This window comes from Manihot esculenta, chromosome 11 (genome assembly GCF_001659605.2).
Source record: "Manihot esculenta cultivar AM560-2 chromosome 11, M.esculenta_v8, whole genome shotgun sequence".
NCBI classification, from domain to species: domain Eukaryota; kingdom Viridiplantae; phylum Streptophyta; class Magnoliopsida; order Malpighiales; family Euphorbiaceae; genus Manihot; species Manihot esculenta.
This window is the reverse complement of record NC_035171.2, coordinates 5,860,085-5,876,295: the sequence shown is the minus strand read 5'-3', so window position 1 is coordinate 5,876,295 and position 16,211 is coordinate 5,860,085. Positions and strand designations below refer to the sequence as shown.

Genomic DNA, 16,211 nt, shown 5'->3' with positions numbered 1-16,211 from the left:
TCGAAAACCAGCGAGAGAACCTCTGATATTACATAATAACCCCCCAAGGTAAGTCATAAGATGTCACTACGAGATAGGGCCACGTGGCAAAGACTGGATACGTAGGAAATATAGTTCTTCCCTAGGAAGAAACATCCGGATACTATAACATCTAGATCATTATCAAGACTCACCCTTCCCACAGCAGGGAGAGTCTCGGTGCCAAGTTACCGTTAATAAGCACAGTCCAGCGCATCCTTATTATGCCTGTAATCACGGGATCACCAACTTATTAGCTTGTGACATCCCTTATCAAGTAGCCGACCACATCATTACCGGATTATCGAAAAATATTATATTTATTTCCACCTTTTTTACGGTATAAAAGGAGAAAGATTATATAGAGACAAATATAAATTATTCTGTTATACAAAAATTTCAAACAATTCATTACATTCGTTCTTTTTTTCAGTATACTAACTTGAGCGTCAAATCTCATAATCTCTTTTTTATAGGTTTTATTTAATTAGTGTAGCTTTATTTCAATCACATCATCAATATCATGCATTATAACATTAGATTTTCTTTTTATTTTTAAATAAAGAAATTTCATTAAATATTTGGGTTGCTTGTACTTTACATACAAAATGTTAATTAGTTTTAATTTATTAACACTGAGGGCTCAAATTCCAATCAAATTCCAATTCAATTGAATTAATTATAAAAAAAATAAAAATTTGAAAGGAACTATAAAAAATATTTACAATTTAATTAAACTTATAAATTTGAGTTTTTGAAATTGAGATAAGGTTGAAGGCGTGAACGGCAAGATTCGAACTTGCGCGGGCAGAGCCCACATGATTTCTAGTCATGCCCGATAACCACTCCGGCACGTCCACGGCGATGCATTCACTTTCTCCAAGTTTTATTTCAAGTTACATATATAGCAGTCTCGGACTCCGAGTTGAGGAATGAGGCAAATTGTGACATGATCGTGAAGAAGGATTCTTTCTTGTTGTTTGGAATTGTTATCACAAATAAATGAATTTAAAGGAAAAAAAACTTAACATAATTGAGAAGACATTTTGGATTCTGTTGGAAGGTTCATTAAGTGCAAGTCAAAACTTAACTCTAGCCTTTAAAGGATAATTTTGGGTTACTGAACTTTACTTATTATTTAATGTAATTATTGAATTTCCATTTATTTTTAAAAAGTCATCAACGTTTTTATATTTCTTTTATAAATAATCACTCAAACGAAAAGTCGAAAAACTTTTTTAGTGAACCGGATATGTGGTTTATTCTACCTACGTTAAAATAATAATAATAAAAAAATTTTTTTTTAACATTTAACTCGGTTCTTCCAATTCGAGGAGTTGCACACTTCGACGACAGAGATAGAATAATCTTTTTCTATAGAAGAAAGAGAGTTATGGATGGTACTTGTATATAAATTATGACCTTCCGGCTAATGAGTTATTAGCTAAACAGATAATAAAAAAGTCTTCTAAGTATGCACTAATTAATAGTTGGTTATACAGTAGGTCCTCCACATAGCCATGGTTGTGATATATGATAGAGGAAAAAGGTTAGAAAATCCTAAAAGACATCCATGAGGTTAATTATGGAAGTCACGAAGGAGCTCGGACAAGCGTCTGAAAAACATTCAGACAATGATACTACTGACCAATGATAATGCAGGATGCAAAGCAATTTATCCAGAAGTGTCAAAATATCTTTACCCGATTCGGAATACCCAAAATCATGATTATTGATAATGAAACTCAGTTTGTAAGCATCAAATTTAAAGACTTTTGCAAAAAATGGGAGATTGATTTGAGGTTCAGCTCAGCCTACCACCCCCAATCCAATGGTATGATGGAAGTCATGAACAGGACTATATTATAGGGGGCTGAAGAAAAGGCTCGATAAAGCCAAAGGTAATTGGCCCGAGGAATTGCCTCACATACTGTGGGCATACAGAATTACTCCCAGACCAGCTACTGGAGAGACACCATTTTCCTTGGTATATAGGGGAGAAGCAGTCATCCTCGTAGAAATACAAGTAAGTAACTTCAAAATACAACATCCTGAAATCTCGGGACACCCTAAAAAAACACAATTCAATTTGGATCAAGCCGAGTTCTTGCGAGAAAAGGCCGCAATGAGAATAGCAGCTGACAGGAATAAAATATCCAGGATATTCAATAGCAAAATCAAGCCGAGAGCCTTCAATGTGGGAGACTTGATCCTCAAACAAATAGACGTAACAGGGGGCAATGTCAGACCCAAAAAGTTAGGAGAAAACTGGATAGGACCATTTAAGGTCTCAAAGGTTATTTGCCCTAGGTCCTATAAACTGGCCAAGCTAAATAGTCAAGTTATTCCTCATGCATGGAATATTTGTAACTTGAGAAAATTTTATCAATGATGAGTTGATGAGGTTATCTCATATGATGAGAACTTTGGATTGCCTTCCCCAAAAGAAAGACTAGTTAAACAGAACATGAAACAGCCCTGCTCAAACTAACCCAAATAAATTTTGGATCCACTTTCCACTTGACGCAAAATGGTTAACCCAAGTTATTTAGTAGTTTCGTGCTAACTATTATATACAATTCGAAATTGTCGTAATCCGCTGATGTGGGACGATTTCCCACAAGCAGGCAGCTGACCATTACACTCGGTTCCGCTAAATTTGCGATGTCCTCGTCGCAACTGAATCGAATACAATTGCTAAACCAAGACCGGACTCTCAGGTATTGTGGTTCGCTAGTACCTCGGGCGGCTCCACCTCGTTTCACACGGGTAGCCCTTTCCTCGCAGGTCCACTAGTTTTGCACAATTTGTCTGATCCAGGGTGGCTCTGATACTAATTGAAACAGTCCGGCCCAAACTGGCCCAAGTAACTTTTGGATCCACTTTCCACTTGTTAACCCAAGTTATTTAGTAGTTTCGTGCTAGCTATTATATACAATTCGAAATTGTCATAATCCACCAATGTGGGATAATTTTCCACAAGCAGGCAGCTGACCGTTATAGACCACTTGGGTATTGGTCCTATTAATTAAGGCCACAATGCAATTCTCGCCAAGTCAGGTCACAGGGCGATTTTTGCCAGACCACTTAGGCGTTGGTCCTATTAATCAAGACCACAAGGCAGTTCTCGCCAAGTCAGGTCACAAAGTGGTTTTTGCCAGACCACTTAGGCGCTGGCCCCACTAGTTAAGGCCATAAGGCAATTTTTGTTAGGCCAGGTCACAAGATGATTTTTGCCAAGCTACTTAGGTGTTGGTCCCATTAATCAAGGCTACAAGGCAATTCTCGCTAGGCTAGGTCACAGGGTAGTTTAGCCAGATCAGGTCACAAGGCGGTTTTCACCAGACCACTTGGGTGTTGGTCCCATTAATCAAGGCCACAGGGCAGTTCCTGCCAGGCCAAGTCAAAAGGCGATTTTCGCCAGACCATTTGGGCATTGGTCCCACTAATCAAGGCCATAAGGCAGTTTTCGTCAAGTTAGGTCACAAGGTAATTTTCGCCAGAATACTTGGGCATTGGTCCCATTAATCAAAATCACAAGGCAGTTTTCACCAGGTCAGGTCACAAGGCGATTTTCGCCAGGCCACTTAGGCGTTGGTCCCATTAATCAAGGCCACAAAGTAGTTCTCGTCAGGCCAGGTCACAAGGTGGTTTTCGCCAAACCACCTGGGCGCTGGTCCTACTAATCAAGGACACAAGGTAGTTTTCACCAGCTTAGGTCACAAGGTGGTTCTCGCCAGACCACTGGGGCATTGGTCCCATTAATCGAGGCCACAAGGCAGTTTTTACCAGGCCAGCTCACCAGGCAATTTTCGCTAGACCACTCGTGTGTTGGTCCTATATAACAAGGTATTTGATGCTAGGCCTAAAGATAGGTACACACCGTGCCGACCTTCTAGGTGTTAGTCCCGATTTACGAGAGAATTCAAAGACATTTGGTGCCAAAAGCTCATTAGAGCTATAAAAGGCCAAAAGCCCAGTAGGGCTGTATAAGGCCAAAGAGCTCGTAAGGGCTAGAAAAATGTCCAGAAGCTCACAAAGGCATTCAATGCCAGAAAGCTAGTCAAGGCTAGAGAATTCCCGACAAGACGAGAAAATACTCGAAAACTCGTCAAGGCACTGGAAGCCAGAAAGCTAGGAGAAAGGTCATGGGCTAAGATCATGGCTAGAAAAATGCCTAAAAGATTGTAAAAGCTAGAAAAGCCACGGAGCTCGTAAGTGCTAGAAAAATTCCCAAAAGCTTACAAAGGCATTCAATGCTAGAAAGCTAGTCAAGGCTAAATAATGTCCGACGAGATGAGAAAATGCTCGAAAGCTTGTCAAGACTGAACAATGTTCGGAAGCACGTTAAGGCTAGAAAATGCTCGTAAGATCGTCAAAGCATTACTATATCACTGGACCAATTTTTACCAGACAAAGTCTTAGACCTAATTGGTCGGCAAGGCAAAAAAGAGGAAAACAAGGACATCGTGCACTCAGCTCAACAAATAAGCCACATAACCCAGATCATGAAGACAATTGTCACCTTCAAATCTAAAGAATTGACTAGCGGGGGACCTTTGATGCTATATAAGACTTTTTCAAAGTAAACCGTGAGCTATCACCATAAAATAAGGTCACGTGGCAGGGTTCATAAGCTAATAAGTTGTCCCACTCATAAAAAGGAAAAACTCGGACGACCGATTCTTAATCAAGACTCGTCTGAGGACAGGTAGGCTTTAGGTCGGACAGGCTCACCTCCACAAGCAAGTTACAGATAAATAGCTACAACCTAGCAAGACAATCACAGGATTCTCAATCAATTAGTCGGTAAAGATCCTTTACCAATAGGTTGGCCACATCATCGCCGGATTATCAGAAAATATTATATTTATCTCCACCTTCTTACAGTATAAAAAGAGAACGATCACAGAGACAAAGGTACGTAATTCTTAAACACTGAAACTCTTACATTCCGTTATACTTTCTCTCATTCAGTTATTGACTTAGCGTCGGAGTAGCTACCGTGGGTATCCATCACCACCTCATGTTATTTCTTTTGTAGATCCTAACCAATCACAGTACAGTTTGATTCCGACCATATCATCAGTTTAAATCTTAGCTACATCAGTTATTATTTTAAACCACATGAGATAAGTCACATATACATTTTGTCGAAAAATCTACTGAAATCTCATCTGAGTGATTATCTCGAACAAATATTTAAACTTTAATTACTTTTTTAAAATAAATTAAAGTTTAATAATTATAATGAATTAGTAATTAAAATTCAATAAGTGAAAATTATCTAACCGTTAAATCAATTGTATTGGATTATATAATTGATTTTGGATTTTGTGCAAATAAAACCTCCCATACTGATATGTTTTGTGCATGTTGCGGGCCATGTAAAAGTATGAATAAATGGGATAAAATTAAACGAATTCTGTTATTATTTGAATAATAATAATTAAATTTAAATAATTCAAAATAATTTTTAATTAAATCTAAAACGAATTTAAATATTAATAATATAATATTCATCATGGGAAGGATGAAAAGAAGCATGTGGTTTGTATTTGGAAATATTTTCTTATATATTTAAATTTAATTTAATTTTAAAAATTCTTAATATCTATTTATTAGAATAAAGGATTAGAGAATGAAAAGCTTAGAAACATTATAAAAATTTGCTTGAAAAAAAAATATGTTTATTTTTTCCCTTTTATTGTGATTATGTTACAAATTGATGCTTGATCATTCTGATAAATTTATAGAGAGAATGTTATTAATTATTATGTCATAATTATATTTTTTATTTTTTATATTTATTTTTTAAAATTTATGGCAGCTCATTTCTCAAAAATTGAATTAATTAGTCAGCTCACGAAGCAAAAGTCAACTAATAAGCTCGAAAAATTAATGGCAGATAATAAATATGTAAAACAACCCATGTATTTATAGGTCTAACTGATTTTGATTTTCAAGCATTCCTATTATAGAAAATTTTCTTCATTAACAAATTATATTAATATATTTAAAATAATAAATGGCTAATTTTATTGAATATAAATAATAAATTTCATCTAAAAATTTAAAAATATAAATAATTTGAGAATAACATTAATAAATTTTTAAAAATTTATACATATGTATTTTTTACTGACATAATAATAAATAAAATTATTTTTAACCAAAGTAAAATTATTAATTAAATAATATTAAGTTCGTATGCAACTATACAAATTAAATAATTTCTAATTATATAGGACTTTTTGTATGATTATTAATTTTTTTAATCAGATGGAGGATTAAAGTCCATCACACTGGCACGTCTTTACCAAACTATTCCAACTTTATCAGCAATGAGCAAATCACTAATCCTTAAAAGAGGATTCACAAACATCTGTATATCAAAAGAATCTGCAATAGCATCCTTAGCCAACTGATTTGAAACTGAATTAGCTTCTTTAAAGACCTTCACAAGTTGAACTTCCCAACTACGATCCAGCAAATTCAAACATGCTGTCAAAATATTCCTATGGCGATGAACGTCACTCCCTCTTTTAATTACCATTGAAATAACAGTTCGGGAATCACATTGCAACTGAATTTTTCGCCAACCATTCTCCCATGTGATTGTCAAGGCTTTGTGCACTCCCCAGAGCTATGCATCAACTGCATAACTTACACCAATAGCTAATGAAAAACCAAGCAACTAGTATCATACTAGTACATCCCGAAAACAACCGGCACACGCAGCCAAACCAGGCTGCCCCACAGCACTCCCATCAGTGTTAGCTGTCACCCAACTCATCGGAGCTCGATTCCATGAAATAAACTGTTGAGAAGCTCGACGTGGTTCATAATGAACATAATAAGTTGAGTTCCAAGCTTTAGAAATCAGCTGAACCTGTTCCTGCAGAAAACCAAGCAAAAGTTTGAAGTCTTGATTTTCAAATATTCTCATGTTCCTCGCCTTCCATAGCCATCATACACACACTGCAAAATAACATTTCAAGCAGTACCCCAAACCTCCTCATCATTCCTCAAATTAGCAAACAACCAGTCCGTAATTTGTAATGAGAAAAAATCTGTACAAATGACTTGGTTATCAAATAAGGACCACACCTGAATAGCATAAGAACAATCCCTTAACACATGCAAAATATCCTCAGCAACATTATGGCAATATCCACACGAATCATCCAAGGTAAAACCTCTCTTTCTTCTTTCTATGTTACAAAGGATCTTACTATGGGAAATTTGCCATAAAAACATACATACCCTTTGATGGACCTTTATCTTCCACACATGCTTCAATAACTTAAATTCTCATTAACAACAGAATTACTCAAAACTCCATATGCTGACTTAACCGAATATGTCCCAGAATTAGTATAATTCCAAACATATTGATCTCTCAAGCCAACCATTCTGGAAAGGAGTCGAGATTTCAAAGAATCGAGCACATTAATGGGTGAAGCACATCTCACTTTCATCCTAAATTATCATCCCAAAATGCCCTAATAGGCAACGTTTTAGCTATCTCATTAATAGGAACAATTGCTTGATTGAATAGAAGGCCTAAAGGAAGCCATGAGTCCATCCAAAAACTTGTCCCCAAGCCACTTCCCACTTCCCAGACTAGCCATTGTCTCACCACATCAAGACCCACTTTAATACCCCTCCAAATATGAGAACCTGAAATAGCTAGTACTCTCATCCAAGAAAAATAGCCACCAAAATATTCGTTGACAATAGTTCTCCCCCACAAGAAATTAGGAGATCACTGGAACCTCCATCCCAATTTCTCCAAGAGTGCATGATTCATCAAATGAGGCTTTTGGATTCCCAATCCACCATTAGCTTTAGATTCTTGAATAGTTTGCCAATTAACAAGACGAATGTGATTGCCCCATGAATACCTTTCCAAATAAAATCTCTGCATATCTTGTCCATAGCATTGCATAAAGAGACCGGAAGAAGACAAGTTTGCATCGTGTAAACAAGAATAGCTGCACGAATAGATTGAACTAATGTCACCCTTCCGGCCATTGAGAGCACATTGGCCTTCCATTCAGCCAATTTCTGTCTCATCTGATAAAGAATGTAAGAAAAAGTGTCCTTATATACTCACTGATGCAAAGCAAGGTACCCAAATATCTCCTAAATCCTGAGTCAATAATTCTAGAAATATGAGACAGACGTTCCGCTACATCTGGAGACACCATAGAAGACACAAAAAGACGAGATTTCTGAAAATTAATCTTCTGTCCTGAAGTTAATGAGAACCTGTTCAACACATCCATAATGACAAGAAGTTATTGCTCAGATGCTTCCGCAAAGAGCACCATATCATCACCAAAGAACGATAGAAAAGTAGCGATCCTAGTCTAAATAAAGGAAGCCGATGCCAAAAACCACCAGCCACAGATTTTCTAATATCTTGTGTCAATACTTCAATACACAACACAAAAAAATAGGGAGATATAGAATCACCCTGTGGAACCCCTCGTGAAGGCTTAAAGGATTGGAGTCCAAATCACAGACATAAAAGATGAATTCAAACAGTTCATAATTACCGAGATCCACACTTTTGAGAAGCCAATATTCTGGAGAACCCATTTAATAAAATCTTAGTTCAGGGCGATCATATGCTTGTTCCAGATTGATCTTCAAAGCCATAAAGCATTTTAGACTTAGATTGACGTATGGAACGAAGAGCTTCCTGAAAGAGCACAATATTATCTATTATTTGCTTCCATGATACAAAGTTGCACTACTCAGATCCAATCAAATTAGGAAGCACAATCTTTAGCCTATTGACCAAAGTTTTAGTAATTACCTTATATAAGACATTACAAAGACTGATCAGACAAATTTGGTTAATACGTTCAGGTGAAGGAATCTTAGGTGTTAACACAAGTAATGTCTCATTGATCACAGATGGCATCGGCTGGCCTTGCAACACACCTAACACAAGTTTAGTAACAGCCTCCCCAATAATATGCCATTTCTTTTGATAAAATGCACTAGGAAACCTTCCATGTCTGGCGCATCATAAGGTCTCATAGCAAAAAGGGTTGCTATCAACTTCTCCATAACAAAAGGTCTATTAAGGGAAGAGAACATTTCAGTAGACAATTTCGAAAATTCCTGAGCTCATACCTAACATATCAGCTACACCCTCCACCTTAGACAGCTTATTTAAAAAATCATATACCATATCCTTCAAACAAATCTTATCAGAAATCCAGTCACCCATCTCATTTCTAAGCCTTTGCACAAGTAATCTATTCCTCTTGATCAAAGCAGAAGAATGGTTGAATTTCGTATTAGGCTCACTTGAAATAATCCAATCTTCCTTAGATTTTTAGAACCAAAACAGTTCCTCTTGAGCCAAAACCACAACTAACTCCTTGCTTCATTTCTCCTCCTATTTCATCAAACGTGTTTTTAGCACTACAAACAATCTTCTTTGAACCCCCTCAATCGAGCCCACAACCTTTTCTTTTTTAAAAAAATTATTACTAAACACATTTCTATTCCAAGAAGACAAAGCGGCTGCTAACCCATGAGTATTGTCCTAAATCGGAGCCAAAGGATTCCAATTTCGCTTAATAACATTCTCAAAACCATCATAAGTTAACCACGCAATCTGGTTTTTAAAATATGGTGGATGAGGGGTACTCAAACCAACGGTATTCACTACAACAGGGACATGATCATAATTGAGTTTGGCGGCATGGGTTGCAAAAGCATTATCAAACCTGGATCGCCAGCTAGCCGAACATAAAGCACGATCAAGTCTCGCACTCTTCAACGTGTCCAAAGTTCTACCTGTAGACCAGGTGAATGGAACACCTTCATACCCCAAATCAATGAGGCCGTTACAAAAGATCCAATTACAGAAATCCCCCATAACATCTTACAGCGAGGAATATCCAGATTGTTCTTCCACTGAAATCATTGAATTAAAATCTCCTAAGATCATCCAATTATCTCCTAAATCAAATTTTGCTAGCTGAAACTCTACCCATGCACATTCGGGCTTCCATACACAACCCCCAAATTCCATGACTCTCAATTCTGTAACAGAACATGACAAACAATAAACTGGGCATCAATATAGACAACTTTAATTGACCCCCAAGTTTTATTCCCTCAACATGAACCCACGAATTAAATCCTAGAGCCGCAGAAATTTGATCTACATGATGGCCGCTCGTACGGGATTCCATTAAACACACGATATCAAGAGAAAATAACCTACGATATTCCTTGAAGGCTCTCTTAAAGTTTTGAGAGGCAGCTCCTTGAACATTCCAACTAAAAATAATCATTAAAAAATAAAATAGAAGGAAAATACCAACAATCCATAAAGGATTAGCTCTTTATATCCATGCTGTTTCAGGCGGATCAGGCAATTCTTCAACACCAATTCCATGTCGAACTTGACTATCTAAGCTTGAAAGAAACACTTCAATGTTTACTTATCAAACTTCGGACTGCACCTCATTAAAGTCCTTATCATCTCTGGCCGATGAATGAGGCATAAAGGGATTATTAAAATGCTCCAAAAAAGGTCCATTAATAAGATTAGAAATATCCAGGCTACAATCCGTCCCTTTAGAAATAATTTTAACAACACACTCCACATTGTTCTTGTTACCCATCACAATCGTATGCTCCTCCACCGCTGCCGCTTGGTGAGAAGGTCTTGAACTTCTTCTAATAAAAATGACAATAGCATAATTTGGCTTAGGGGCTTGCTTATTAACCGTAGAAGAAGAAGAAATAAAGTTGTTCTTACCCTTAATTTGTTTCCTCTTATCCTCTGTATCAAACTTCTTGTCTCTCCCTTAGGTATCTTTAGGAGAAGGCCCATTTACCACTTGCCCATTGGGCTTAGAAGCATTAGCCCTTCCATTTGTACACCTGGGACCTTTTCAGGAATTGGTTCATGCTCCACATCAACTGAGAGAGGCTCAAACCTAGACCCACTTTGTCCATTGACATCTCCATTTTCCCGCGTAAGAGGTTAACTTGCATCATTTGAGCTCTTCCTATAATTAAGCCTAAAACTTCTCCTCTTATCATTTTTAACCAACATCAAATCCCCAAAATCCTCTATCACAGCTAGATTAATATCACTACTTTCAAGGATAACATTTTTTCCAAACACGGACTTTTCCTTATTGGCAACAATAGAATCCAGACATTAATACACCATATCTCTGAATTAGGAACAACCTCACCTTCTACAGTTGAATGATCTGCCAAAGTGAGTTTCTATAATAATAGACAAACAATGGAAGCATGGCCAAACTTTATATTAGAGAAACAAACTAGATGTAACACTTCAAACTCTATACGCCTAATCCACCTCCGCAATCTAAACTTTAAAATCAAAGTTTAGTTAAATTGAGTTCCACACAAACTCGATATATCTACCCTTAGTTATTAAACTAGTATTAGTATCAACTTTAATCGAGTTTTTCAATTTACTACCAATTCTCAATAACAAATTTACATCGTAGTACTTAATGAGAAGGCATGAAAATTTCACCCAAACAGTCAATAATATTAAAACATCAAAAAAAGTTTGACCTCCACATTCTCGAGGACAAATAATAGTCAACAATCATAGGACACTCATAGAGAGCATGTTTATAATCACCGTCAGATGAAAACTTAACTACAAAAAAATCATCATCTACAGCAATCACTTCTAAGACTGCTATAGGTCTCTATAATTTCTTCACCATTTTCACCAAGTATGTGTAACCAATCCATCTACTCACCGATTTAACAATAATTGTATATTTCCAACGATTTCTCAATCTACTAATATCATCAGGAGAGAGTTTAATTGTTGAACACAACTCAGTATCATCAGCCTCATCCTTCTCCCCATTCTCTTGCTCAACCAGCAAATCTACCTAGACATCAGCCTCACTTCCATGCAAATTAGCATTACTATTCTCATGCATCAACGTATCACAAATGGATCTGGGCTCCAGACCATGACCAATACCTTCCTCCACATCATTGTATCCATCAATCGAAATATTATCGCCATTTTCTATGTGTTTTTTCTTAGTACTACGGGCCAAAATACAAACCAGGAGGCTCCATCTTCTTCAGCATGACAACTTTTTTTTACAAATAGCGTGATAACTTTTGTATAATTATTAATTTAAGTTTAATTTTTATTTTACATAAAATTATTAATTTTACATTTAGTCATTCATGATTTGAAAAAACATGACTAATTTTTAGTATTTAATTAATTTGTACAATTTTTTTTGAAAAGAAACATTATACTATATATATATATTATAAGTACGATAAATAATTTATTAATATTTAATTTTATTCTATTGTGATAAAATTTTTGAAATTAATAATTTTTATTTTATATAAAATGATTAATTTTAAAATTTTGTCATATATAAAACAATTAAATGTGGTGTTATATTATTGTAACAATAAATTATTATGATAATATTTAATTAAAATTAGTTAAAAAGATTATCATAATACAAAATTAATAAGATATAATACTTTCTTCAATTTATTATTATAAATGTACAGTAAAATACAAAACTTTTATCTATATAATAATACCTATTATATGATAAAAAAATTAGGTACATTTTTTTTTTAAAAAAATATTATAATATAAATATAAAATAAATTGTAGATAAAATAAAGAGTGCATTAATAAAATAAAATTTCAAATTAATAACTAAAAATTTATTTTACATGAAATATTTAATTTTAAATTAATTTATTTGTAATTTCAAAAATATGACTAATTTTTTATTATTAATTATTTTATTTACAATTATTTTTTAATATAATAAAAGATTGTTATTTGTAAACGTGAAAGGAAAAAATAAGAATAAGAATAAATATATTTATAAATAAAATAATTATTCCTAACAATTCAAAATTAAGGTTATGATTGCAATTGGTCAAAATTAATTTAGATTTATTAAAAAAAATATAATAAATTTTAAAAATTTAATTTAATTATTTAAAATTAAAAATTAAAAATTAAAAATATAAACGTGTGAATTGACTATAACATATAGATTATTTATCAAAATATTGTGATTTAAAGTGAAAAAAATGAGTATATTGAAACAGACGAGCAGGTGTCAGAAAAACGAATATGATAGAAAGAGAATAGCAAAGAAAACGTGAACGGCAGGATTCGAACCTGCGCGGGCCGAGCCCACATGATTTCTAGTCATGCCCGATAACCACTCCGGCACGTCCACGGCGACGCTGTCATTTTCTGCGGATGTATTCTGTTTATAAAAAGTACTTGAGTTGCAAATAGTAAATGTATTTTGCCTTTTACTTCTCATTCTCTCGGCGGTTCATAAATTTTTGTAATCTTTTTCTGAAGAAAATATCAGGAGTGTGTTTGAAAGAATCTTTGGCAGATTTATTCCCTTTTCTTAGCCTTAATTTGCTGTCTCATTTACATATATTTTATTCTAAAGTTCTTGGTCTTGCAAGCATCCTGCTTTGTATAATTTAAGTGCTTCTTTTCAATTCATTAAAAAATAGTTATTTCTTAAATTTATTTTAATATATTTATTATCAAATTAAATATATATAAAATAATAATTATTATTTTATATTTTTATAAAAATGTCAAAATTAATAGGGAGTCGATAATAGTATCATTAAATTATAATAATTTTTTATTTTTTAAATAAGGGATTGAAAATTAAAAGAAGTAAAATTTGAAATCTCTCATATTTACTCAAATACATTCAGATATATTTATTATCGGACTAAATTTATAAATACTTATAATAATTAATTTATATATTATTATAATAAAAAAAATAAATAATTATTATGAGATAATAAAAAATAATAAAATAAAAAGGTATTTTATTTAATTTAATTATTTATTTAAATTAAACTCCTAAATTAAATTTCGGTATCTGCCAAAGGCTGTCAATCTTTTTTTTATTATTATTATTCACTATCAGCGATAAGTGTAATCTAATTATTGCGGAATGTCAGAAAAACAATACTCCTTTTTTTTTTTCCTTTTCTTCTTCATTTAGCTGGTTCTGTTATGAGCACTTTATGGTTGGTAGTAATTTCTGCTGGAAAATCTCTTGGCGTCCAACTGGTGCTTCCCCTGGCAATTTCGGATCCGTTCTCCAAGAGGAGCAAGTGTTCCAACTCTATCACTTTATCATTACTATTATGACGGACTCCATCTTTAACAATCCTGGCCAGAGACTGCAGTACGCTATCTGTGGTACACTCTTTCCTGTACTCCAAAGTTATGGCAGAAAGCTTGTGATGTTCTACAAGAGAGCGGGGAACAACCTGAAAGAAAGGAATAGAAACTTGTCATTTAATTGTGATAAAATTTTACAACCAAACGTAGAATTTTTAGCATGTTTGTTATGTCGAAAGAAATGGGAAGTGTCTCGAACTCAAGGATGTGCATATTGCGAAGGGAAGGAAACGCAAAGCGTAGAAGTATATACCCTGAACATATAGCAGCATTAATTTTCTCAAAGTTCGAGTCTTTTGATGAACCAAAAAAAAGAAATGAAAAGAAAATTACCCACCTCAAGAATCCAGTTAATGTACTGAACATGGTTCACATGCTGATTGAGATCAAGCTGATCCCATTCAGGCTGTAGTAGAAGCAAATACAGTCAATCACTTAAACAAGGCAAAGCATTGGAAGAAAAAGAAAAGGCCAGAGCATTAATTTATTGAAGCATGGAGAAACATCATACAGATAACTTACTTTTACACCTTCTCGAGCAAAATCCGCTGTATCAACATCGAGTCGTAGCAATTTTCTGCTATCCTTAACAATGATAGGATCACAATTCCTCATGTGAGGAGCTAACTCGTCTCTGATTTCTTCTTTAAGCTTGGATAACTTCCTTGTCTTCTTATTCATTAATACCCATAAACTGCAGGTTTAAATTTTTTAAAGAAAGGTGAGAAAATAGCAAGTTAACCAATAAATGACGATTAAAGAAAATAATCTTAATTTCTATGGATAATCAAGAAAAGAAATTCAACCTGGTTGCTTGAGCCAATGTACTCCCTGTCTTACCGTCACGAACAACCCAGTCTCGACCTACGCTATTTTGTCCTGATGGATAAAACCATGTGTCCACCTCTACACAATCATGCCTTGCAGTGGATAAACAGTATCAGATGGGTGATTACAATGGAGGGTTTTAGAAAGATTGAAGAATAAAAATTAATTAAACTGCAAAATCAGAAAGTTACCAGGAAGGATAGCTATCCACCACTATCTGCAAAGTGGAGGTTACCCATATCAAATCCTGTCTATTCATTTCTGGTGTTGAACCAAAACCATCAGCCGATATACCTATAACTCTACACTGTTCAAGTGCTGTGTCCTAAACACCAAAACAAATATCAAAGACTAATCATAGAATTTATGCAGAGGAAAATGAAGTTCAAGTTTAACCTGTAAATAATTGGTCAAGGCAGCCAAGGATAGTTTTCCGTCAAAGCAAATTTCAAATGATCTAACCAAAAAGTTTTGCCTGTAAACGAGGCCATCTTGCACCAATCTTCCACTTCCACCGCTAATATTTGATTTCCAAGAATCCAATTTCTGCCTTTCCTCACCAGTGGCTACATTCACACAACCAAAATGCTTCTTCCGAACACCATATTCTTGGGATATAATCTTCCTTCTTGATGATGCTGAAGCCATACGCATCTCATCCTTGACAGCTTTCTTCATTTGGTTGATTTCTTTATTTTGAAAGGATCCGACTTGGAAGTGCTTGTTAACTAGCAAGAATCCCCTAGCAGTAGTAGCCATTTTCCTTCTTCTGCTGAGCTTCAACTAATTTGAGGTGATATATATATAGAGAGAGAGGGGCAATTGTTACCATGTCTAACTGGCCTAATATTTTCCTTTATCCAATCGGATTAAACTTTAATCAGTCCATTTTGAACAGTCTACAATTAAGATTTAAATTTGAAAATTAGTACCCATGGTATTTGAATCGAATTCAAATTTTATATATTAAATAGATATTATTTCAATATGTTTATATAAATAAATAATTTAAATAATATATATTCTATAATAGTATTTATAAACTTTTTTATATGATTTTATTTAGGAAAAACTACTTTTTAGTTTCTGAGGTTTAACGTAATGA

General features: G+C 34.4%; 1 protein-coding gene and 2 non-coding genes across 3 annotated transcripts; all 3 read right to left on the bottom strand.

Moving 5' to 3' along the window:
* Window positions 1-796: 796 nt before the first annotated feature.
* On the bottom strand, window positions 797-878 carry TRNAS-AGA. Its single transcript has one exon. It is a non-coding gene; the product is annotated as a tRNA-Ser (tRNA).
* A 12,329-nt stretch (window positions 879-13,207) lies between these two features.
* TRNAS-AGA lies at window positions 13,208-13,289 on the bottom strand. Its single transcript has one exon. It is a non-coding gene; the product is annotated as a tRNA-Ser (tRNA).
* A 672-nt stretch (window positions 13,290-13,961) lies between these two features.
* LOC110625829 (palmitoyl-acyl carrier protein thioesterase, chloroplastic) lies at window positions 13,962-15,897 on the bottom strand. Its single transcript, XM_021771491.2, has 6 exons — window positions 15,503-15,897; window positions 15,298-15,431; window positions 15,085-15,198; window positions 14,801-14,972; window positions 14,616-14,684; window positions 13,962-14,367 (listed from the first exon to the last, which is right to left on the bottom strand). The coding sequence occupies exons 1-6, from the start codon at window positions 15,863-15,865 to the stop codon at window positions 14,089-14,091; spliced, it is 1,131 nt and encodes a 376-aa protein (XP_021627183.1). The 5' UTR covers window positions 15,866-15,897; the 3' UTR covers window positions 13,962-14,088.
* Window positions 15,898-16,211: the final 314 nt, after the last annotated feature.

Coding starts and splice junctions, on each gene's coding strand:
- LOC110625829 (XM_021771491.2), bottom strand. CDS start 15,865: ATGGCTACTACTGCTAGGGGATTCTTGCTAGTTAACAAGCACTTCCAA. Junction 15,199..15,297: donor GTGGATAGCTATCCTTCCTG/GTAACTTTCTGA, acceptor ATCCACTGCAAG/GCATGATTGTGTAGAGGTGG. Junction 14,368..14,615: donor ACATTAACTGGATTCTTGAG/GTGGGTAATTTT, acceptor CCTTTCTTTCAG/GTTGTTCCCCGCTCTCTTGT.